The sequence below is a fragment of the Mytilus trossulus genome, chromosome 11 (genome assembly GCF_036588685.1).
Source record: "Mytilus trossulus isolate FHL-02 chromosome 11, PNRI_Mtr1.1.1.hap1, whole genome shotgun sequence".
In the NCBI taxonomy this organism is placed as follows: Eukaryota; Metazoa; Mollusca; class Bivalvia; order Mytilida; family Mytilidae; genus Mytilus; species Mytilus trossulus.
The window spans coordinates 28,282,426-28,307,000 of record NC_086383.1 but is presented as its reverse complement, the minus strand read 5'-3'; the positions used below and the strand labels follow the sequence as shown (position 1 = coordinate 28,307,000).

Below are 24,575 nucleotides of genomic sequence, written 5' to 3'. Positions count from 1 at the left end.
CTAAATTAAGTTTAGATCTAACTTTGATATAATTTCCATCTGTTGAATAATGTGTTGGATACATATATAAAAAGATAATTACATTTCTGATAAAATACATTGTTTTGATAGTTTCCTTAAAATATTGCTCTTAAATATCATGAATTATGTACAGATTTGTTGGTAAATAATTCAAAACTATCTGTGTTTTTTTGCTTTTTGTCCAATTAAGAAAAGTAAATGTGGGTCGATACAAGTCCTGGTGGATAAGATAAGATGTGTCAGTCAAATCGTAGTCAAAGCAAACAAAATTGAAAGGCATATATACATTTGTATGCCAACATACGTTAATTTGACAGGTGTCTTTACAAAAAAAGAGTAAATAAATCTGTCACAAAAAGAAGCCATAGCTCTTCTAATGATAAAAAAAAGTTATATCGAATTAATGCTGAACATGCTGAATGCAGTATAACATATAAAATACTATGAAATCGAAAAAGTCTACCAAAAAGAAATAGAAACAAAACAACTAAATATACACAAAACGAATTATTTTGATCCATGACAGTTTATTTATAACTCGCCTGAAGTCAACTCATAATAGTAAGAACATTTGAGATCAGAGGAAGTGTTCTAAGTGATTTAGTTCACAAATGCCATGATTGAAAATAATTGAACGGGATCACTTTATATGTATTTGTTGTTAGTCTATTGAAGTTTATTGCTAACTTGTATTAAAATAAACACAATAAAATCAGTATGTAATATGATGGCTAGAGAGATAGCTCTTGATCTTTAATTTTACAATTATGTTTATATTTCCATCCGTTACATTCTTCTCAATACATTGTATGTCTCACGTAAGTGACTGATTAACCGCTTCGCAATATAAATTAAATCATTTGAAAGCAATTTGATGAACAAACATGTAGCACTTTCAATAGCTTCTAATAATGTGCGTGTGTGTAAAAAACATCTTACAACAATCGTCTAAGAATTTCAAAAAGAAAGGATTCAAATGTGGAACAGGATATGGTTAAGCTACACATGACCTGTTTTCCCCCTGAATGTGTGGTTGTGTTTAGATTTACTGAAACATCATTTCTATTTGTAATGTCTTTAACATTGTTTATAGTACAACATAGTTTCTTCATTTCTATTTGTAATGTTTATGTCTTTATACTATAAAGAATGGAATATCTTCATGGCAGAGTAAAATTACAGAATAATATGACAATGAGACTCTATATGATACCAAAACGTGTTTTTGTGTCTTTATAGTATAAATTTTTTTCGTAGTGATACCATATGGACAGAGAAGTATAGTCAAGAGTCATAATAACATATTAGATAATTTGCCTAATCTTTTATCTCAACCCTTCATGATATGGTTATCATTATCATGAGTCAGATGTGGACTCCATGGTGATTTTGTAATGTGCGATACACATGAAATGCATCCAAAAGCTCAAAGACAGTTGTAATTAAAAATGATATGCACAACTCTTATTCGAATTCTTAAGCTTAACAACCAAAAACACCGCATTAGAATTAATGAACAAGAAAGCATTATAAAAGAGAGTTGTTTCTTACTGTTTTGACAGAAGTACATTTGCCTTAGATTTTGATATTTCGTGTAAAGCTCACAAAGAGAAGCATCGATCAGAATAATAATTTTATAATTTAACAGTCTAACGAAATATGTTAAGATATATGTTGAGGCAAGGTAAATCAAAGAAATTTTAAACTTTGTGTAATTTTCCATTTAACTTAATTTTCAGTTGTTTAAATTGTCGGGAAAAGTGACATTACTAATAGCTATAGGGATACAAACTATATGTGATTAGAGGTTAATTTCCCTTTGTTAAAGATATTAACTTAAAAAAATACCTCAAAAATGAAAAACAAAATCTTCAAGTGTTTAACATCTGTATAATCATGGATCAGGAACATTCATTTTGAATAGTCTTTAGGCATTTTCTTATTTAAAATGATTTTAATTGAAACTCTATGGTCCATCTGAGTCTTTGAAATTTTATTCGAAATGCATGAAAATATGATACAATTGCGTAAAACCATTATAACCTGTAAATGAATTTCATCGTACAAAAATAATTATCTCAAACGGCCGGCTATTTCGTTACAAGTACGGTTCAAATTTGAATACTATCCATTTCATTTGAGTTGAATACATAGAATAACGAAATATTTATGAATTTCATTACGTCATCTGCTATCTCTTAAGTTACGAATTATAAACTGTGATTTCATAAAACGTCGCATTCACAAGTTGAAAAACTGTGTGAACGATCGACCAAAGTCCGTTTTTAGAGACAAAGAGGCCATGAAATTTCTATCAACTATTCATGATAAGTATGTTGTTGTTCCTGCGGACAAAGCTTCAAATAATATTGTCTTTGTATGTAAATCGTATTACTACGAATGTCTTGTAATAGAATCGGGTATAACGGAGCACTCCGGTAATCCCACATACAAAGACATATCATTTGACAAGGATGAGATTTTAGCAAATCATAAGTCCTTCATGGCTTCAATAAACATTACATTGAAGACCAAGTCAGAGGACTTACCTTGTTTGTATTGGATACCAAAACTTCATAAAATTCCGTACAAACAACGGTATATTGCTGGCTCATCTTCATGTTCCACTGAAGAATTGTCCATTAGATTAACTAAGATTCTGTCCGCAGTGAAAGAGGGTCTTCAGAAATACTGTGAAACTGTTTACTCGCGTAGTGGTGTTAACTATATGTGGATTCTTAAAAATTCTAAAGAATTTCTAGACAATTTTACATCTCGGTCTTTTTCTGAAATTAGTTCCATCAAAACTTTTGATTTTTCAACCCTGTATACCACCATTCCCCATGTAAAATTGAAAAATCGTCTAAAAGATATTATCCACACTGCCTTTCAACATAAAAATGGTAGCATACGCTATAAATTTATTACTTTGGGATTTCATAAGGCATATTTCGTTAATAGTGACAAACAAAAAGGTAAAATATGCTACACAGAAGAACAAGTGGTCAGTATGCTGGAGTTTCTTATTGACAACATATTTGTTGAGTTTGGAGGTAGACTTTTTCAACAAATTGTCGGCATTCCTATGGGAACAAAATGTGCGCCTCTTCTTGTCGACCTCTTCTTATTTTCATATGAATCGGAGTTCCTCCAGACACTTGTCAAAAACAAGAGGATCAAAGAAGCCAGCTTATTTAATTTCACTTTCAGATATATTGATGATGTTCTTTCCATAAACAATCCAAACTTTTCTGATTGGGTTCCATTGATATATCCCCGAGAACTAGAGACTGAAGAAACAACAGACACCGCTTCCTCCGCCTCTTTTTTTAGACTTATATCCCGAATTTGACTTACACAGTCATCTCAGTACCAGAATCTATGACAAACGAGACGATTTTAATTTAGAAATTAGAAATTTCCCCCACCTTAGTAGCAACATACCAACTTCACCTGCATATGGGATATATATTTCCCAACTTATTCGATATTCAAGAGCTTGCAGCTCCTACTCAGACTTTGTAAAACGTCATCAGTGTCTGATGTGTCTGAGTAGAAAGTTGATGAACCAGGGGTATGTCAAAGAACGTCTCGTCCTTTTTCTAAAAAAGTTCATCGGAAGGTACCAATACCTTGTTGATAAATATTCCGTATCAACTTCTTAAATAATACACGATGGTCTTGATGTATAGATTTTGCGTACTGATGTTGTTTAACATCTTAACAACATGTTTTACTTTTCTTTCATTTGTCTTTGTTCTATTATTAATATTACTTTTACTGTTGAATGGTTTTATGTGATATCCGTTTGACGTGACTCGATAGTTACACATCTCGTCAATGTGTGTGTATTGGCTTTCATTTTTTGGTGGTTTGTTTTGTATATGCGACTCTTTGTATTTCTTTTGTTCTTATTACGTGACTCTGTACTTTAAAAGATCCCGTCAGTATTTTTTTGGTCTATTATATGTCATTATGATATATTTATATTATGAATAACTATATACGTTGAACCACAAACGTCAAAATCATTCAATTGCGTAGTGGAATTAACTATTTTTGGATTCTCATAAATTCTACCTATAACTTTTGGACTAGTTTAAATCTCGGTCTATTTCTGTAATTTGTTCTTACATACTTTTGATTTTTTAACTCTGTATGCTTACATTGCCTATGTAAATTTTAAAACTGTGTGTATGCACATTGAACGACAAATTTATGTGACGTATACAAATTTTATGACGTCAAACACTCAAGTCAATCCATGTGTTCGTAGATAATTGTTTTTTGTGATGCCTTTGTATTTCTTTTGTTCTTATTACGTGACTCTGTACTTTAAAAGATCCTGTAAGTATTATTTTGGTCTATTATATGTCATTATGATAAATTTCTTTTATGAATTACTATATACATTGAACCACAAACGTCAAAATCATTCAATCGCGTAGTGGAATTAACTATTTTTGGATTCTCATAAATTCTATCTATAACTTTTGGACTAGTTTAAATCTCGGTCTATTTCTGTAATTTGTTCTTACATACTTTTGATTTTTTAACTCTGTATGCTTACATTGCCTATGTAAATTTTAAAACTGTTTGTATGCACATTGAACGACAAGTTTATGTGACGTATACAAATTTTATGATGTCAGACTCTCAAGTCAATCCATGTGTTCGTAGACAGATGTTTTTGTGTTCTGTTAAATTGTACCTTTTAAAATTGTTATGCGATGATGACTGATGTACCCATATTTTGACTATTTTATTAATTGTGACTGTTTATTTAACGCATCATGTAAATATAACGGAATTTGACGAGACTATTATTAAAGAGACAGGGTTAGCGCTATAGAACCAGGTTTAATCCACCATTTTCTACATTTGAAAATGCCTGTATCAAGTCAGGAATATGACAGTTCTTGTCTATTCGTTTTTGATGCGTTTTGTTATTTGATTTTGCCATGTGATTATAGACTTTCCGTATTGATTTTCCTCTGAGTTCAGTATTTTTGTGATTTTACTTTTTACAATTGTAAACATTATCAGAACCTATAATTTGTCTTTCGAGTTTTGAAATAAATATGTTAATGTATTTATTCAATTACACAGAACACGAAGATACACACCTTACCTCTTTCTCTTCTCTTACATTTGATGTTATTATACCTTTCATTATGGTAAGTATTTGATTTACTAATACAGAATCACGTGCCATAATTTGATTCGGTGATTTAAAAATAAAATGGCAGGAGTAATATATGATTCCATCAAACTGAAGCATTCAGCGAACAACTCTATTATTCATTGGTGACAAACTCTTGTCGTACCTGAAATGATCATGATTTAACTCCCATAAAAAGTATGACGTCACTTAATGTCAGATCAACAAAGACAAATATGGCAAAGGCGAGGTTAGAAATTCATTAAATGACGGAGAAACAAGACCAAATAAACCTTTTTAGATTCATCTATGCATTTCGACAAGGAGTCTACGTTTGTTATACATACACAAAATGTCAAAAGACATAAAACAGTTTTCTAACGTAAGTTTTTTTTTAACTTTTGACAATTTGTTACAATATTTTACTTTTTTATTCAAATTGTTTGTTTTGTATATAAAAAAAACAAACAATTACGGCCTACTTAGTCAGTGAATAGTACTTGTCAATCCGAGTAATGGTCATTACAACAACAAGGGTTGTTCTGTTTTGATAATCAATTCCTCAGCGAGCCATAATTTTATATAAGTAAAACCTATATGTCTTCGTTTCTGCAAATATCTCTAAACCGATCATGGAGTGGTAAAATCAATGAGAAACACAATTTTAGTATCATGTCTTTGTCTATCTAGTCTGTTTGATCATTTATTCGTGTGTTTTTTTTTATATCGATAACAACAGTTATTTGAAATTGATCATTGTGAATTCTATATTATTTATATGGTCCCATTAACATATGATAAAATGATCTGCCGTCCGTGAGTTCATGTCCAATATTTCATGAATTCCTTTTTATTCTATGTGTATTATTTCTGCAAATTTGGAAGTTTTTTCGTTGTGATTTGTTGCTATGAAATTGTTCTTTTTGAGTACTAGTATACCTATTTTTAAATATAACAAATTTTGATGTAGTTCTAAAAAATTGATACACATAACAAGCTGCAATTATGAAACGCATATTTAGAATGATTTCATGTTAATATCAATTATAATAGTATATAAATACATAATCATAATATAGAAAAAAAATGTGCTTGATTGCCAAAGCAGCAACAATTCCTTTTTTCAAATGACCAGAAGGTAAGTCAGAATAGATCATTGTAAAGTATGCAAGAGTGATACGGAAACCTATACCGTATTGTCAGTTTTAGAAAATTCTCAAATATTTTAGAAATATGACAGTGCATACAGATTATGGCGTGATAAAATATGCGTTAGAATGGTAAACCCTGCTATAACTTTAAACTGTAGTACAGCAGTGCATCATAAAAACAAACTGTACAAATTGTTGCAATTTGCTTAACTTTATCATTTATAGATTGATGCATATAGCACACCAAAGAATTACCATTAACACGTAAGATATATATGAAGGTCCATCTCTAAATGCTAGAGCACGTGTGTTTTTAATTGAAAATCTGTTTTATTTGAAGGTTAAAGTAATGGAAACAATATGTTTGACGATTATCCTGTGTTTTATTATTCCTAAACTTTGCTGGAATCAAAATTAAATAACAATATAATGTCTACATCTTAAAACTAATAGAGTTTTCTAGTTCTGCAACTGAATTGCAAAACATGAAATTCGTTCATTTTTGTGTTTGTGTTTTATTTTTATTATTATAATGTAACTCTTCATATGTTCATGGAATTGACAACATTGACCTTGAAATATTCTGAATGCTTTCGGTGAAGAAAAATAAAGTAAAGTAGTTCAAATGCCCATAAGTGATAAAGTGTAATTTTTGTGTTGTAGAATTTCAGATGGACAACCTTTTATCCAATAAAAGTTAAAAGAAAACAAACCATTCTTAAATTTGAATTTTCTCTCCGCTGCGTCAACATACGTCGAACTATTGATAGGTCGTGACACAAGATGCTATCGTTTCAACATTATATTTAACTTTAGGAAATTTAAAGTTTTTTTTGTAATAGCTAATTAACAGCAATGCATTAGGGCTTATATTCATTTTTAGTTTACATCCATAAGAATCTTACTTTTGTTTAATCGATATTTTACAAGAACAACAGCAGAAAATCAATTTACATCAAATATCCTAGGTAAATATTTATAAGTAGGTCGAAGACGGCAACTATTTTAGGTCGAATTTTTATAACATATGCAAGCAAATATTTGCTGTTCCCGTAATTTAACACACTATTGACGTAACGAATACAATAAAACTCTCCACATCATTGTATGCCGCTGTTCATTAACATACTCAAGACTTGACACAAGCCCAGTAGTCAACACTTCGATGTTGACATGAATATCAATAATGTGGTCATTTTTATAAATTTCCCGTTAACAAAACTTTGATTTTTTTGAAAAACTAAGGATTTTCTTATCCCATGCATAGATTACCTTAGCCGAATTTGGCACAACCTTTTGGAATTCTGGATCCTCAATGCTCTTCAACTTTGTGCTTGTTTGGCTTATAAATATTTTGATATGAGCGTCACTGATGAGTCTTATGTAGACGAAACGCGCGTCTGGCGTACTAAATTATAATCCTGGTACATTTGATAACTAATTATGAGCATATTGTTTAATGGTTGATGCTTCTTGTTGTGATTCATGGTTGTTGTTCGTATCACGTTTATTATATAGATTAAACCGATAGATTTCCAGTTTGAAATTTTGAAAGTCTGCAATAACATTTTCTCGGATGTAAAAAAAAGAACTTTATTTCAAATGTCTCACAACAAAAGAGCTTGGAATAAACAGCACAAATGGTAATCCAACATATTTTTTAACATCCTTTAAAAAGAATAACATTTCACAAAATTACAAATCAATCCCTCTTACATTTGGTATTAATATCAAAAATGAACTAAAGATACCGTCAGTATAAAATTCAAAAATATCACAACTACGATGTACTTTGAGCGCCAATGGAAATAATGCATATACATGTCTTGTGTTGGGTAATATAATTCTTAATTTTAAAGAACCACACTGGTTCTAATAGATAAACAGTGAATATATTACTATATATAAAAAAAAGAATATGATATTTTCAAAATGCTGGACTTTTAAATCTTGACTTTGAAGGATTGGTTTTCAAAAGAAAACCTGTATTCCAAATGGTATTTATTACGCACCTCTTCTAGACGACTTGTTTTTTTTTCTCGTACAAAGCAGAATTCAGTAAATAAAAATCACCCATTCAAAAGACAAAACGAAAAAGCACCTCAGAAAATTCTGTTATCTTACTCACAGATAGACTGACATTGTGCTGTCATTTGCAACCACGTGTTTTTCAGTCAGTACTTGCATTGAATTCATACCAGTGAACTTGAATTTAAAGGTACTACTGAAATAAGAGGTTTTTCATAAAATTCTTTCGTGCCATTATGATTAAATGCAAAGAAAGACACACTTACCTCTTTATCTTAAGTTTGATGCAGTTTTATGAAATATCTTAGTGACTTAGTGTTTGCAAATCTGTTATAACCAATCAAATAATGGTAAACTCAATGGGAAATACAATTTGAATATTATATCGTCATCTATATTGTCTTGTAAATCATTCATTTCACGTTTTTCATATAGGTTACAATAATAATAGATATATATTTCTTAATATCTTTTAATTCTAATCGAAGAGATAGTTGTTTGTATGTTTGCCGTGTTAAAATATGAAAAAATACGACCTAGTTCAACCAATATTTCATTTCAAATAAAGGAAAAAATGGAATGCTTGACGCACTACCTACTTTGCACATAACACGTAAAACTCTCGAATATGAATTTGATCATTGCAACAAGTTTATCACGATATTTCTCAAATTGCATGAACTTGGACAGTTAAATTTTAATATTTAAAGTGTGAGGCCTGTTCAGCTTTTTGAATTCTCAAAATGTAACTGTTGAGAGTGAACAAATATTGTAATACATGAGATTTATCAGTAATTCGTATATTTTCCCTTTGATCTTACTGCCTAATATTTTCGAGTATTAACGTACTGGCTGTATTACTGAAAATATTAGGCAATACATTGAGTGACGTCATAACATTGTGTGACGTCATAATTACCGATAAACAGAATAATAGGTAGTCCCGTTTTTGATACTGACTATATCATAAGGAATCGTCTAGATATTCCACATGATATAGTCAGTATCAAAAACGAAACTATCTATTATTCTATACATAGTGGTGAAGAAATCTGTTTCCCAAATGATGTTTATCTTTTTTGTCAAAGATTTCTTAAAAGAAAATTGTCATTTATCTGTGATGTAATCAGGCATTGTCGCCTTTTTTCATGACTTCACAATAAGAAATTCCTGAGAAATAAAAAAAAAATGTCATGATAAATATCCAACCAATCATTTGCTAAGAACAGATATTTCACTAGCTAAGTGATGAGATAGTTTTTTCTAGCATCGCTGAAGAAATGTGAAAATACAAAAAAGATAGAGAACGAGTATGCAATACGATTTTAGGCTATTATCATTTACATACTCATAGTATCAGAATAAGAAACAAAAACAATTAAGTGCTGATATTTTCATTAAGAACCATTCTAACAAATGGAAATAAGCTAATAATACAAAATAAAGTCCATTTACACTGTGTTAAACATAATTTATAAGTACAAAATGTCAAATATAAACAATAACACACTGTCAGATGAATGTGAAATAAAGTTGAATTTCCAGCAAAGAACGGATAATTAGTTCAAAATAATAATTAGCGATTTGAAGACAACAAACACAGAGTTATAGATGTAAATAAGTGCTTCTAACACTCAGTCTGTGGATATTTTCTCATTGTGTCAAAAATGACGTGTGTTCTTAAATGTTCCTAAGATAGGTGTTTAGTTTTAAATTGAACTCGAGACACACGTGAAAAAGGGAAAATGTAACAGTAATTGCGACATTAAACATGTTCAAAGTCATAATACGACATTAGGACGAACAATCGACTTGGACCATTATAACAGTAGAAGGGGACAATAATCGAACTATATCAATACAAAACTATGATTTCATAATGATGACAGTTATTCACGTATTAAAACATTAAAAAGGGCGAACCAAAAATGTTTCTTCTAGATTCAAACGGTGATGTTTTTGTTGAAAAAAATGTATGTCCACAAAATCATAAATTCATCAAGTCGGATTAAATCAGTTATTTTCGATTGACCGTTTCTTTATATATGACGACAAACAACATTTTAGTCGTTACAAATGAATACTTATTCCAATCAAACGATAAATAATGATACTCATCAGGGAAAAAAATTAATACTTATTAAAAAAATAAATGTAACACAAACAAAATAATCTGGGATGATCATAAAGTACTTTACAATGGGAAAATGTGTAAGGTTTAACTAGTTTCGAATGTATGAAATCGGCAGATATTATAAGCATCATCAGTGATAACTCTGACCATGATAATGCTGTAGCATAGCGTTGACAAAGTCTGTTTTAGTATTAACATTTTTTCACATCATGTCTTGAGTTAACTTAACAATATTATACCTTTTAAAATAAAATGAATTATTTAAGATAAAATTGCTTTTAAAATTGTGATTAAAGATATATTGCACTCCTAATTTGCCTGTTATGATAATAACTGATATTTTCGGTGAATACATAGAGATTAATACATGGCTTTTCCATATCGGCCCGGGTATCATCCCGAGACGTAGTCGAGTTGTTGATATGGGTCGAATTATGTATTAAGCTCTTTATCATATCCTTTAGACAATCGTTTTATGTTTTGTAAATTAACAAATAAAATAACTGAAACAGCCCAAGAACTTTATTCTAAAATTAAATTATTAATTCAACAAATAAGCTATAATTGCCCAACAATAACATCACTTCCTCCATATTTATTTATGTTACTATTTCTTATGATGAGTTTATTTGTAGAGGCATTTTTAAACGTTGAAAATTTGGAAGAGTTTTATGATCAATATTATTCCATGTTTGTTATACTATAAAATGATTGATAATTGACAGTGCCATTTGCTAGCAAGCACTAAACCACACAAGTTCCTGTAAATTTTGACGGCGTCATAAAAAATATCTGACGTCACAATGGAAAAGTAAACAACCAATACCACCAATACCGGAAGTAACTTGCACGAGGGGCACTATTATTGCCGTATTTGGCAAAACCTTTTCAACTTTTGATCTTCAGTGCTGTACACCTTTGTACTTTTTTCACTTTCGATCTTTTATATCTGGACGTTATGCATTCGGGTTTAGTTTTCTGTATTTAGTTGATACTTCAGTTTCATTATGCATATCTCTTTCATATTCATTTGATAAAATGTACTGTTTGCAATAGCATGAATTGTTCTATATAATAAGAATGTTCTTATCCCGGGCATACAAACAATGCCGTATTTGGCAAAACCTTTTCAACTTTTGATCTTCAGTGCTGTACAACTTTGTACTTTTTTCACTTTCAAACTTTTATATCTGGTGAGTCTTGTGGTGACAAGACGCGTTTTTGGCGTATTGAATTTTAAACCTGATGCCTTTTGTTATCTTTTCATCATGTTTTTCTTTGTCTTATGTGTTCTCCTATTTATTTGTATTGTAGTCCTGTAATAATATGTTGTCATTTCAATGTTATATTTAACTTTGCCATTAAAGTGCGAGGTTTGGCATGCCATAAAACCAGGTTCAACCCACCACTTTTATTCCCCTTTAAAAGTGTCCTGTACCAAGTCAGGAAGATGGCCATTGTTATAATATTGTTCGTTTTTGTGTGTGTTGCATTTAAACGTTGAGTCGTTTGTGTTTTCTCTTATTTTTGAGATATTGAGATCAGGCGTGGCACGGTACTTGTCTATCCCAAATTCACGTATTTGGTTTTGATGTTATATTTGTTATTCTCGTGGTGTTTTGTCTGTTGCTTGGTCCGTTTCTGTGTGTGTTGCGTTTCGGTGTTATGTCGTTGTTCTCCTCTTATATTTTACATGTTTAATGCGTTTCCCTCGGTTTTAGTTTGTTACCCCGATTTTGTTTTTTGTCCATGGATTTATGAGTTTTGAACAGCGGTTTACTACTGTTGCCTTTATTTATGGGGTTTGGGCACGAGATGCCGCTGCTATGGGTAATCAGCTCGGGTGGGAAATTATGGCTTGTGTACTTCCGCTCATTACACATATGCAAAAGCTATCATATCAATGCTATGTATATAATAAATTTTGTTATTGTCTATTACAACATGTTATGACTTTGTATAAGTTAAACAAACATTAATAATGGTAATGATTATTCTATTGTATATAAATAATTGCATCTTACGAATGCCAGTTAGGCCATCTATATATTAAGTAATATTCAGTTTCATACATGTTTTTTTTTTGTGAATTATGTTTAAAAAGAGGGACGAACGATACCAAAGGGACAGTCAAACTCTTCAATCTAAAACAAACTGAAAATGTACCCACTTGTCTTTCAGGAATCCAGCATGTTTGCATTTGAATATATTATAATTGTTTGGTTTATGTCACCGATTCTTACATCGGAACTTATAAGTCGTATCGTTGGACCAAAAAAAATAGAATTGTATGACTGCGTTACCGCTGTAATTTTTTAATGACATAATTGATTGTACGTTTATAGTTTTTATAACTTCTTTCCGAGTCTCGCGATAAATAAGTTATATGTTTTCATTTTTCTGCCTACAGATTTATTCTATTATTGTTTTGTATATATATGCCCGATTGGTGATCCAAATGTGTAGCATGTTTCGCTGGAAGAATATAGTTTTACTTTAAACTGTTGAAACCTGATTTGACCTTTCTTTGGTAAATGTCTTTGTTATAAATAACAAAGTTTTACAGCTCTAAATTTGAAAGGATTTTCCCCAAAATAATGACCGTAAAAATAAGGGTCTACTTGAAATTTCCGTTGATTTGACGATATTGCCTTGTTCTATCATGCATTATGGGACTGAAACGTAAAAAATCTAAATATGACGGTTAACTCCTTATGATGTCATATCTGTCATAATATCTATTGATGAAGAATTAAGATAAAAATGTATAAAGGCAGCACTGGTATACCGCTGCTAAAAAGTCATAATATCCATGTAAATATAAAAGATTTTTATATAAGATTTTAACAAAGTAATACATCTTAAAAGATATTCACAAGGATTAACGACCGAAAGACTAATACTAGTATAGTAGCGGGTCTCGTCAGGCATTTTAAGATACGCGGTTGCATGTATGTTGTACAATAACAAAAAAGTCGCGGAAAAATAAAATATATATTAGCAAAAGCAAATAAACAATCAAAGCTAAATTTTCCATTTCAACTTCATAGGAATTGTTTGATGTGTACACAAACAAGCAGGCATACACCCTTCAGTAGCACGAAAGTGAGACAAAAAACCTTGTATAATTAACTGAGAAAATATTTGTGCATATACTAATTGATAATTAGCCTTAAAGTTTAGTTCCTTTTCATTATTTGTAAGCACCCACTCGGTGCGACAACTTTACTATTATATAACTTTTTCAAGTTAAACCTTTAATCTGACACTTATCATACTATCTATTAAGAACTATGTATGTCTATTTTGTAGAAATATGATAAGCTAATTCATACGTTTTAGGAGAAAAAAAACTATAAAAAAATGTAGTATCTGCATAATGTTACATACGTTAGATGACACTTAATGATCCCTTTGATGATTTGATGGAAATTGCACGTCTGTCAAGTTTTAGAAAAACAAAAAACATCACCATTTGATATTACAGGATTGTAACATTTCTGTTTGAGAAATTGGAAGTGCGTAGTATATAAATGTTGGAGACGTGTCTTCGTAAACAACATTTTGGTAAGAAAATAATCGAAAATTGGGAAGTAAATAAACCGATATTTAGTGTTATCCGTTCTGAAATATAGAAACTTAGAAATAGAAGATAATGCATTGGATATTGGCATGTACCTTGTTTGTGGCAGTTAATAGTTTTTCAGTCACGGGAAATATAGGTAAGATTAAATATTTATTACATAGTAAACTATTTTGTTTCATTTATATCACTCTCGTTAGATTTTAAATCTTTGTATACTAGTTTTTTAATAATCTAAACAGATAATAATTTTTATTCAACAAAGTCAATATGATCAACAACAATGTTATGCACATTAGTATACCATTATTCGTTAACACACATCTTAAAGTCAATATGTATCAAGTAAAAGGGAACTTATTGTTTTTATTTCTATTCTAGAAGTTAGGAATTCCCAAAACTCGTCAGTGGAGGAATCCATATTGGACGGTATCATGAACGAATTACAAGGTACGATTAACTTGATACTAAGTTTATGTGTTTTATATTTGTATTTAATTTTACAGGTTTTTGTGATAGTCTTGATTATCATTAGTAAACTATATAAACCAATCAGTCGCATTTACTTTGATTTTACTATACGACAGAACGTTATTTACCAATTGATATATTTAACTATTTTTTTACAAAATTTCACAATTGGATGTTAAATAAGCTTATATTTGCATGTGTTTGATATGTAAACGATCGAATGAATCAATTTAGTGGCTCACTGTATCGTGATTACCCACTTGATATATTTTTTTCATTTTACATTTTAATCACAATTCAATGTTAGTGAAGCTAATATTTGCATGTGTTCGGTTGAGACACGGTTAACATTGTATTGGCGCACATGTGGCTGAGTTTTCTTTTGTCATTTCATAAAGAATCGGACGAAAGTTTTACGACGAAAAGGCTGTCTTATACATGTTATAATCAGCACGAAACATAATATACTACCGTAACAAATGTATGTAAATATACTTTATTTAAGGGACATGCTTACCGGACAATAACAACAAAACAGCCAAAGAGATAATACAGGACACACAGACAATCATCAACAGTACGTAAATTTTTTTTAAGGTTGCCGTGCACCGCTTTACGGTCATCGATTGGGTAACTATTCCAACCAATGACATCTATGATGATGGGCATACACATTGAACAAAGTCGAATTTAAAGTGTAGAGTTTTCCTTAGTATTCTTATCTTTTTGTTTAACTGATTTCACTGCACTTTATTGTTTCAAGGTTGATTGTATTCCGATGTTATGTAAACATTTAACAAAAAACATGACTCAAATAGAAAAATATGAAGATTTGGTATGATTGCGATATATATAACTTCAAAAAGAGATGTTGTATCATTGCCGATGAGACAAGACTATTTTGCGGCGGATATGAAATTGAAGATATGTCGAAGTCCTTGAGCAAAAATATCACAAGTTGAAAAAAAATCGTAGGTTACTATTACCTGTTCATACCGTTGGGAAGTAATTGGTATAAACACACACACACACTAACAACTCCACACACAGAGTAAAGGATAAACATTCCGTAAAAGAAACACAATTTTGAGTATTCACGTCAAAACTTGAATCTAAGTTTGAGTGGTATGAGTGCCAACTAGACAACTCTCCATCTAAGTGAACATTTGTGAAAGTTAACAACTAAAGGTCTACATACTGTCTTTTATCACGGAGCCTTGGTTCACACAGAACAGCAAGATATAAAGGATCACACCAATTAATCGTTTAGAACAATTCAAACAGAAAAAACGTTGTCTTATTTATATATTTAAAAAATCGTTTGAACTACATTAACACTTTGGATAGGTGCAAACATATGCAGCGGGTTTAAACATTTTAATAGTTACATTTGATGTGTAACATCAAAACATAGAACGACACTATAAAATATAAATTGAAATTGCTTAACTCAATCAAAAGACACTTTAACACAAACTAGTGAGCACACACTGAACGAATACGTTTGATGTTGAACACAATGTAAATACATGTATGTTTTACAAACAATGGGTATCAAATTCATATTGTTAAATGCTCTTCTCTATAGTTTTTTATTACGTTTTTTTAATTTCTTATTTTTTTCAAGATATGGTAATGTACAAGGATATCGTCAAATTGAATAAACAACTGAAGGATGAAATTCAATGGATAATAAAAGGTTTTTTGTTTATGAATAGACATTAGTTCATATATTAATCGAGCAATTCACATTGATTAATTATGCACACCACATCTTATATGTTGCTTAACAGATGAACCTATAACATGTTATAGCGAAACACAGACAGGTCGGAGCTATCAATTGATTAAAGATTGTTTGGTTCGATTATAATAAAAAGACATTTGCCAATTATATGCTTTTGTCCTTGCCACGCTCTTTACAATGTTTTAATTCATTACCATATAATACCGTTATTATACTAGATAACTGACCAAGTGACTCATATTTTTAAACACCGTTATCATTCAAACATTATCCCCGCTTCTTCAAATTGCAGCAACACTTTTTTTTAACTGGGAAAAGTTAATAGCTTATTACTGTATATGTGTGTTCAAAGGTTGGAATTAATTAACAAATTATTTTAAATGAATCAACAATTAGAAATAATATTTTTTTGAAGAACCTGATGATTTGGATTGATGATAACTACAGTTTTTAAAACATATTCAAATTTTGCATTACTTACAGAAATTACGACATATATCTTTTATTCAGAATCAGGTGATGAACAGTTAGTCTCTCGAATATTAGGATTGATTAAACGAGATGCAAAAGGCAAGTGTGATAATGTTTTGATGTATCAACAGTTTAAATTTTAACTATTATAAACCATTTCATATGAAGACGTTAAAAATATATTTGTGTAGAATAAATACCTTCTTAACGCATACACTCAATATGAATACATTTAAAACTATCTTCGTTCAGACTTTTTGTTCTGTTTTTGGTGATTTAAAGGATATAACCTACACAGTAATAGGTCAATGCAGAGAATAAAACATTGATATGTATTTTGAATTAGGTTATTCACTAGGGTAGTGTACTACTTATATTATTTTGCAATTAGTTAATTACAAAAATGATTTCACCTAATATTTTGTGTTTTAATTATATTACAGAAACTTTTAAAATAAAAAAATAAAAAGTTAATATGTCTATTTAGTAAAACATATTAGACGGTTTAAACATGACAACTTGATCAATATCATTATGCAGGAATATGTGGAAAGCAAATTGCAAACGATTGTACAACACTACAGAAATTTGATTTATGTTCTGGTGTTTATAAGATATATCCCGAAAACAACTTTTATGATGTAGATGTTTATTGTGATATGACAACAGATGGGGGAGGTTGGACTGTGAGTATCAATAAACCATTACCATTTACAAGTGTTTGCAAACTTTTAGCGCTGTCTTGAAAGAGAACTAATCGACTTAAATTTTATATATAATTTTAAAAAAAAATGACACATCACTGCCTTTTAACTGTTCAAGCGATATTTTGTTTAGAATGCGTTAGTAAATTTGTCGAACTATTTGTTTAGGTGTTTTACAAAACTTTGAAATTAATCTCTGGAATATATTACCTTAGATATAATTAGCAAAGCTTTTTTTTTAGGAAATTTCGTTCTTCACAACTCTTCAACGCTGTACTTGATTTGTCCTTTCAACTTTTTTATTCACATAGAAAAAAGTATTACAACACCTTGTTTTTTTTAAACATAAAAATTCAGCCTCTTATTTAGGATGGAATAAAATAAAATATTTGTAAAATAATATTGAAACATAGTTTATGGTAACATTGGCATTTGAACGAACACAAAATGTTTGACAAAAAATGCTTTATCTAACCGCAATTTTAATCACAAAATGAAGTGTATAATGTACAAAAAATGCATTTTACAACTTTTCCTGTAGTCGAACTTTAAATTCTACAAGTGAAAGGTTTAGCTAGCTATAAAACCAAGTTCAATCCACCATTTTCTACATTAGAAAATGCCTGTACCAAGTCAGGAATATGACAGTTGGCATTCAGTGCCATTCAATTGATGTGTTTTGACTTTTGATTTTGGACTTTAATTTTGGAATTTTCCTTAGAGTTCAGTATTTTTTTATTTTTTTTTACTTTTTAAAATGTCAAACACTTCAGAATTAATCTTAAAATGGTTGTTCACATCATTGTTGATCGTTATGCGCCAAAGAATTAGTATTTTGTGCGCAGCTTCCATTTAAACGAATTATCGCCTCTTAAGGTCTTCTGATTCCTGCATTAAATCGACTTATTTGTTGTTAAAGTAGCAGCAACCATTTCTGATGAAGGGCATTGTTCATTTCATGATGTGTTTGAACTTGGGTGTCCTTTCGCGCACTTTACGCCCAATAGTGTCCAATACATGCTCTATATGGTTCAAATCCGGTCTACGGTCGTGCCAAGGAAGATGAACCAAATTCCATTTGAACAATGTATCTCCCTCCACGATGCGTATTTCCAACTTTGGCGAGCTCTGCACTACATTGGATACGGACAACTATGTGTCTGTTCCATGTGTTTATAAACAAAGGTCCCCGAAACGTTCTTATCGCACGATAACCAGTAGCGATGAGTAGATCTCCAACAGTTCTTGTTAAAAGGCCCCTGTAAACCCACAACTCTCTTTTTAGGATTGTATTGTATGCAAAGGGTTTCCTTATGACCAGGGGTCGAAATTAGCGCTAGTCCGGTAGTCCGGGACTAGTAAAATTTGCGTCGGACCATTAGATTTTGTCAGCTGGTGGTCCGGCGGACCAGTAGAAATTTGTCGATAAAAATCACGAATTGCATCGCAATCTCCGTTTGTTAACAAAACAATTTACCTGTGAAATCAATTACACGGTACTGGGGGGTATTACAATTGATCAAGTTAATTAATATCTCGGGTGAGCGTCCTTCACAACAATATAAAAATCTTTAAAAGTGTATTTGCTGTCTTTTGATTGGTTAAAATTATTAGTTTTATTTTCAATGTTGTCAATTTTGATGGCGACACGCCCACTCTGATGTTGTATATTCATACGCCAACATATGTGTGTACGTTGTTATTGTCAAGATAAATATTGTATAAAAAGTTCTGTGAGCCTTATTTTTGATAGAAAATTATTTATAATAAATGGCTATAATTAATTTTGATTTTATTGAACCATAAATCTAATTTTTGACTCTTCACATTTTACATAATCCGCTTCGCGGATTATTCAATGTGAAGAGTCAAAAATTAGTTTTATGGTTCAATAAATTTAATATAAATAATAGCCATTCATCAAATAAAATGTGGAAATTTTTGGAAGGAGTTAAACCGCCAGACAAAAAAATTAAGATAACTGAAATCAAAAAGGAAGATCGAAATAAAGTAAACGAAAGTGACAAAAGGAAACGCAAATACAAAATATCATGGGAAAAGATAGTGAATGGTTGCGTTATATAGTAGACCATATATAGTACACAAAAAAGCTTAAATTCGACCCCTGCTTATGACCAACCTATATTATGTTTATTTTCCCTAGCAGATGTTTCTAAGTATAGGGGTCTTCTTGATCTCGGAAGATCTTTAACATCGTTTCTTGTCTGATTTTTATTATCAAAACGACTAATAGTGGAATGACGATGACCAACAATACGTGCGGTTGTCACAGCGACATTCCTGCTTCTATCAGGCTGAAAATCTGCCATCTTGCTTCAGTAAAGAATTATGGAGAACCCATTAAAAGGTTTCAATCACATAACTTTATAAACATGGTTGTGTAAAGTGTTGAAAACAACGAGGATAGAAACACCTGTTTTGCTGTTTACGTGTGCAGTAGATGCATGTGTCGATAAGAACTTATCGAGTCGATATTTTTTTTATTAAACTCAGGTGATATTTAAATAATATTCAACTTGTTCTATTTTAACAAATTATATCACAAACATATAAAGAGTGTTTTGCTTATTTCAATTTCAATTTGGTGTTGCAATACTTTTTTTCCATGTGAATATATTAACGAGCGTCTGGTGCAAATGCAACGTTCCAATCCATGTATTTAGAACGAATTTATTTACACACGACGGGTGCCGCATGTGGAGCAGGATCAGCTTACCCTTCCGGAGCACCTGAGATCACCCCTAGTTTTTGGTGGGGTTCGTGTTGTTTATTCTTTAGTTTTCTATGTTGTGTCATGTGTACTATTGTTTTTCTGTTTGTCTTTTTCATTTGTAGCCATGGCGTTGTCGGTTTGTTTTAGATTTACGAGTTTGACTGTCCCTTTGGTGTCTTTCGTCCCTCTTTTAAATGTTCATGTGTTTATGCACCTTTTTAACATCTTTTGATTCGAGCGTCACTTTTGAGTGTCGACCAAACGCGGGTCTGGTATAAATACACATTTTCTATCCTGGTATCTATATCAATGCACTCATCATAGATGCAGTACCAGGATTACATTTTTTATTTAATTACGCCAGACGCGCATTTCGTCTACAGAAGATTCATCAGTGACAAGTATATGATAAGTTTATTATTATACAGACAAACCACCAATAAAGATAAGAAATGAAATACAACCTTTAAAAAACAATTTTATAGAGTATATGCACTATTTATGTTATTGAAAATGGGGATTTCTAAAACAAAACTTAAAGATGATTTTTATTGATTATTTTCTTTGATTATATTTTTCTAACGTAAACAATTATGGAAAATGAAATCATTGCAAAAAATAATTAATCACAACTAACTTATTCATTTAATGCGGTAAAGTTACTGATCAAATTGTAATTCATTTTAAACCGTTGAAAAATAATGCGACTAAACAGTATATGTATATTTATGATAAACATATGAATAAGACATACTCAGTTCAATTGAGGTAATGTAAGTAATTGCTAGTAATCTCATGTAATTTATGCCTTATGATATAAGTTATATGGTTCGCTACTGGCCCAATACAAACCCATAGAGGGTGGAGGCTGGAGGCCTAATCCCCTATGAATATTATGCACCCTCTATGGATCCGTAGGGGGTCAGTAGTTTACCGTATAAAGAATTGATCGAACGCTGGACTTTTCTGCTGCGTTTTGTTGAAAAATAAACAATGAAACACAGCAATAGTACTAGATGACGTCACCATTAACGCATCATGAACCCCCTATGAAATTTATTTACCTCCTACGGTCACATAGGGTGTCACCACGTGACGCCGTTTAACCAATCACAAATTGATAATTTATTTGTGATCCGATAATAACTATTGTGTTGATTATACATGAATTATTATGTAATGGTTGATATAGAAATTCACCAATAGAGATTCAATATAAATGTTTTCATATTCAAGATGTATAACTGTTACATTGGAACCCGAAATGAATAAGACAGGTATCACTGTCAAGAACTTAATATATGAAAATAAATACAAAATATTGAAAACAGAAAAATAAAGGAAAAATTCAAAACACAGAATTTTTTTTTGAAGCAAGTTAATTGTTATTAAAATAACAATAGCTTACACAAAATATGAATTAAATGCACAACCCTTGTTGTGATTCTGAAAAGTCTTTTTCATGTGCTAGTAATTGGTAGATACCACTGCTGGTTAATTATCAATAGCAAAGCCTATTTGTCTTCATTTCATTAATGTCTCTCTTAAGAGATTTTATAAACAACTATATGTAAGCAGATTAAATTACAAATGTTTGCAAAACATGATAACAAACTCTATAATATAAAAATATATACAAGCACAATAGTTATGTGATTAAAAGGGATGTCAACTCGTTGAAGATGTACTAATCAACTACTCGTTGGATTCACAGAGCGATACTCGAGTACTTTCTCGGTAACATTTGACTGTTACATAGCTCATACGTGCATTGAGAGGTATTCGAAATATCAGTTAGCAGTTTAGTAATATAACAAGCGTTTTAGATTTCCCTGGATAATCTAGAACTTTCCCAGCATTCAAGAACTCAAACTTGATTTTTGATTTAAGATTATTCAGAGAAGACTTGATGGATCTGTTAATTTTCAAAGAACATGGACAGATTACGAAAATGAATTTGGGAATATTGATGGAGAATACTGGTTAGGTATGTCAAGTGAAATGTAAAACATAAGGTCATTACAACAAAAAATAAATAATCCAATAGTAGTTTTTGGACCTTACGGTACTGGTTCAGAAGGTTTTATTATGAATGTGCAATTAAAAGAATGATACTGCTAACTTCCTTTTCTTTTCAAAAGAAATTCTTTATGAAGGCAACTTCTCACATATTATTTAATAAAGAGATGCAAACTACGAAAACAAAAATCTCGATAATGTCAGGTTCATAGATTGTTTTAGTTTTAAACAGCAAGAATTGTTACTACCAACGACGTTTCGATCATCGTATTCACTTTAAATTTTAAAATACTTTGTTTTAAAAGCTGAACTCTACTTGCGTAAGTCAGTTGAGGAATTTTACTTTGAATCAAATTTATAAAGATTCAGTGATGTTAAGTTATTGAATTAGCTAAGGATTCAATTGAATATTACTTAAAAGATTAGTATCATAATTATGTCAATATTACAATTTATAATTAATAGTCCCATTATATTTTTTTGTATAAATTGTAGCTGATGCCAAGTTAAAGTTGTAACTACATGTAACTGCATATAAGTATAAAAGGACACTTCGTTAACATGATTATTTATCTTATAAATCATTGAAACGAAGGATTTTCTATAGTTTGCTATAATATGTATTAAAGAAATGATATGTTTGAGGCTCAGTTCCGCCATTGTGATTTGCGAATTTGGGTTCTGTTATTATGCAACTTTATTATTTACATAAAAGGAAACAAACATATCCACAGTCTGACATCTAGTGGTAAATATGAACTTAGAATAGACCTGACAGGCACGTCCAATACAGGGAAGTATGCTGTGTATAAAACGTTTGTTGTTGGAGATGCAGCGTCCAAGTACAAACTGACTATTGGGAATTATAGTGGAAATGCAGGTAATAATAATATGTCTATTATGTTTATTTTGAAATTTACAACAACATGAGCAATACACACTTTTATGTCGTTTAATATTTTGGTGTGATGTTGGTGCGAGTTAGTATTTAACGTCAAATACTTTGAATACATATGGCTAGAATATCGACGAAAACGATAAGATCTAAAAATGAGGTATCAATTGTTGACCGATATTTAAAACTCAAAATTCCATAAAAAGAAAAAAGAAAAAGAAACATAATGTGATGTTGTGAATTAAATACAGATAGCAAACGATTTATTTGGTCTTCAATAGGAAGACGAATTTAAACTCGTTTCAAAATGCCACTGTAGAGAGAAACAAAAGGTGTTTTAAAATAGACATGTTGTTATGATTTGAGGATAAGTAAAACTTATGTGTACTCTCTATATTTTGCGTTTCATTTACAAAAGATGACATAAGTAAATAAACGACCATTTGCAAGATTTGTGTCTCTGTATGTGAGTGGCAACCAACCCAATATAAGTATTGATGTTAAATCAATAGCATATTTTTTTATATTTGTATATTTGGATGGAGAGTTATCTCATTGGCACTCATACCACATCTTCCTATATCTATAGGTGATCAAATGGCTTATCATAATGGAATGAAGTTCTCAACGACTGACCAGGATAATGATGAAGGTGGTAAATGTGTAGAATCTTGGGGGCCATGGTGGCATAAAAACTGTTGCCACAGTGGCCTTAATCAGGAATTCAAAAAGAACCTGCGCTGGGGGTCTGTCGACGCCACAACGTCAGTTATGATGATCAGAAAACTATAAAAGTTTAATTCAGTTTTAAATCCGACTTTGAAATATTATCGATTTATTGATTTATGTGTTAAAATGATTAACAAATACCCAAAATATTAACTACATTTCAGAGAAAGATATTTCATTTTTTGTTTGCTTAAAACATACCTTTTTGATATTATAAATTATGTACAGATCTTTGGGTAAAAATTCAAAACTATCTCTGTTCATACTTTATTCAAAGAAAAGTATAATTTAAGTCGATACAAATACAAGAGTAAACAATAACATGAATAAGATGTGTACACGGTGGGTATGGTTGTCCTGCGAGAGAACGTACTGTGCTGGTGATTCGGTCCTGACGGGTGCTGGTGATCAATGAAAAATGTAAACAAAGACGAAAATGATGATTTTTGAGGTTTTCACTCATAAAAAATGGAAGAAAACAGTTGAGATTTTTCAATTTTGTTTCTTATGGGTTCATATATAAACCATTGAAAAGTTGACGCTCTAAACTGTTTCAGTAAGCGTAACACAAAAATGCTCATTTTCAGAAAATCTCGAACTGAAAAAATAAAACAAAAATGCTCATAGAGTCCGCTTTCTATACCGCAATCCACACGACAAAAGTATTTAGTTAAAAAACATTGCAATTTATTAAAATTTAGCATTTTCTCAATTTACTCATGTCCTG

The 24,575-nt window shown here is 30.8% G+C and overlaps 1 protein-coding gene across 1 annotated transcript; it reads left to right on the top strand.

The window, feature by feature from the left end:
• The first annotated feature begins 13,926 nt into the window (after window positions 1-13,926).
• LOC134689916 (fibrinogen-like protein A) lies at window positions 13,927-23,911 on the top strand. The gene is made up of 9 exons (XM_063549882.1): window positions 13,927-14,217; window positions 14,460-14,528; window positions 15,055-15,126; window positions 16,177-16,248; window positions 16,807-16,866; window positions 17,308-17,453; window positions 22,096-22,192; window positions 22,940-23,104; window positions 23,709-23,911. Exons 1-9 carry the CDS (start codon window positions 14,151-14,153, stop codon window positions 23,909-23,911), a joined length of 951 nt encoding a protein of 316 aa, XP_063405952.1. The 5' UTR covers window positions 13,927-14,150.
• Window positions 23,912-24,575: the final 664 nt, after the last annotated feature.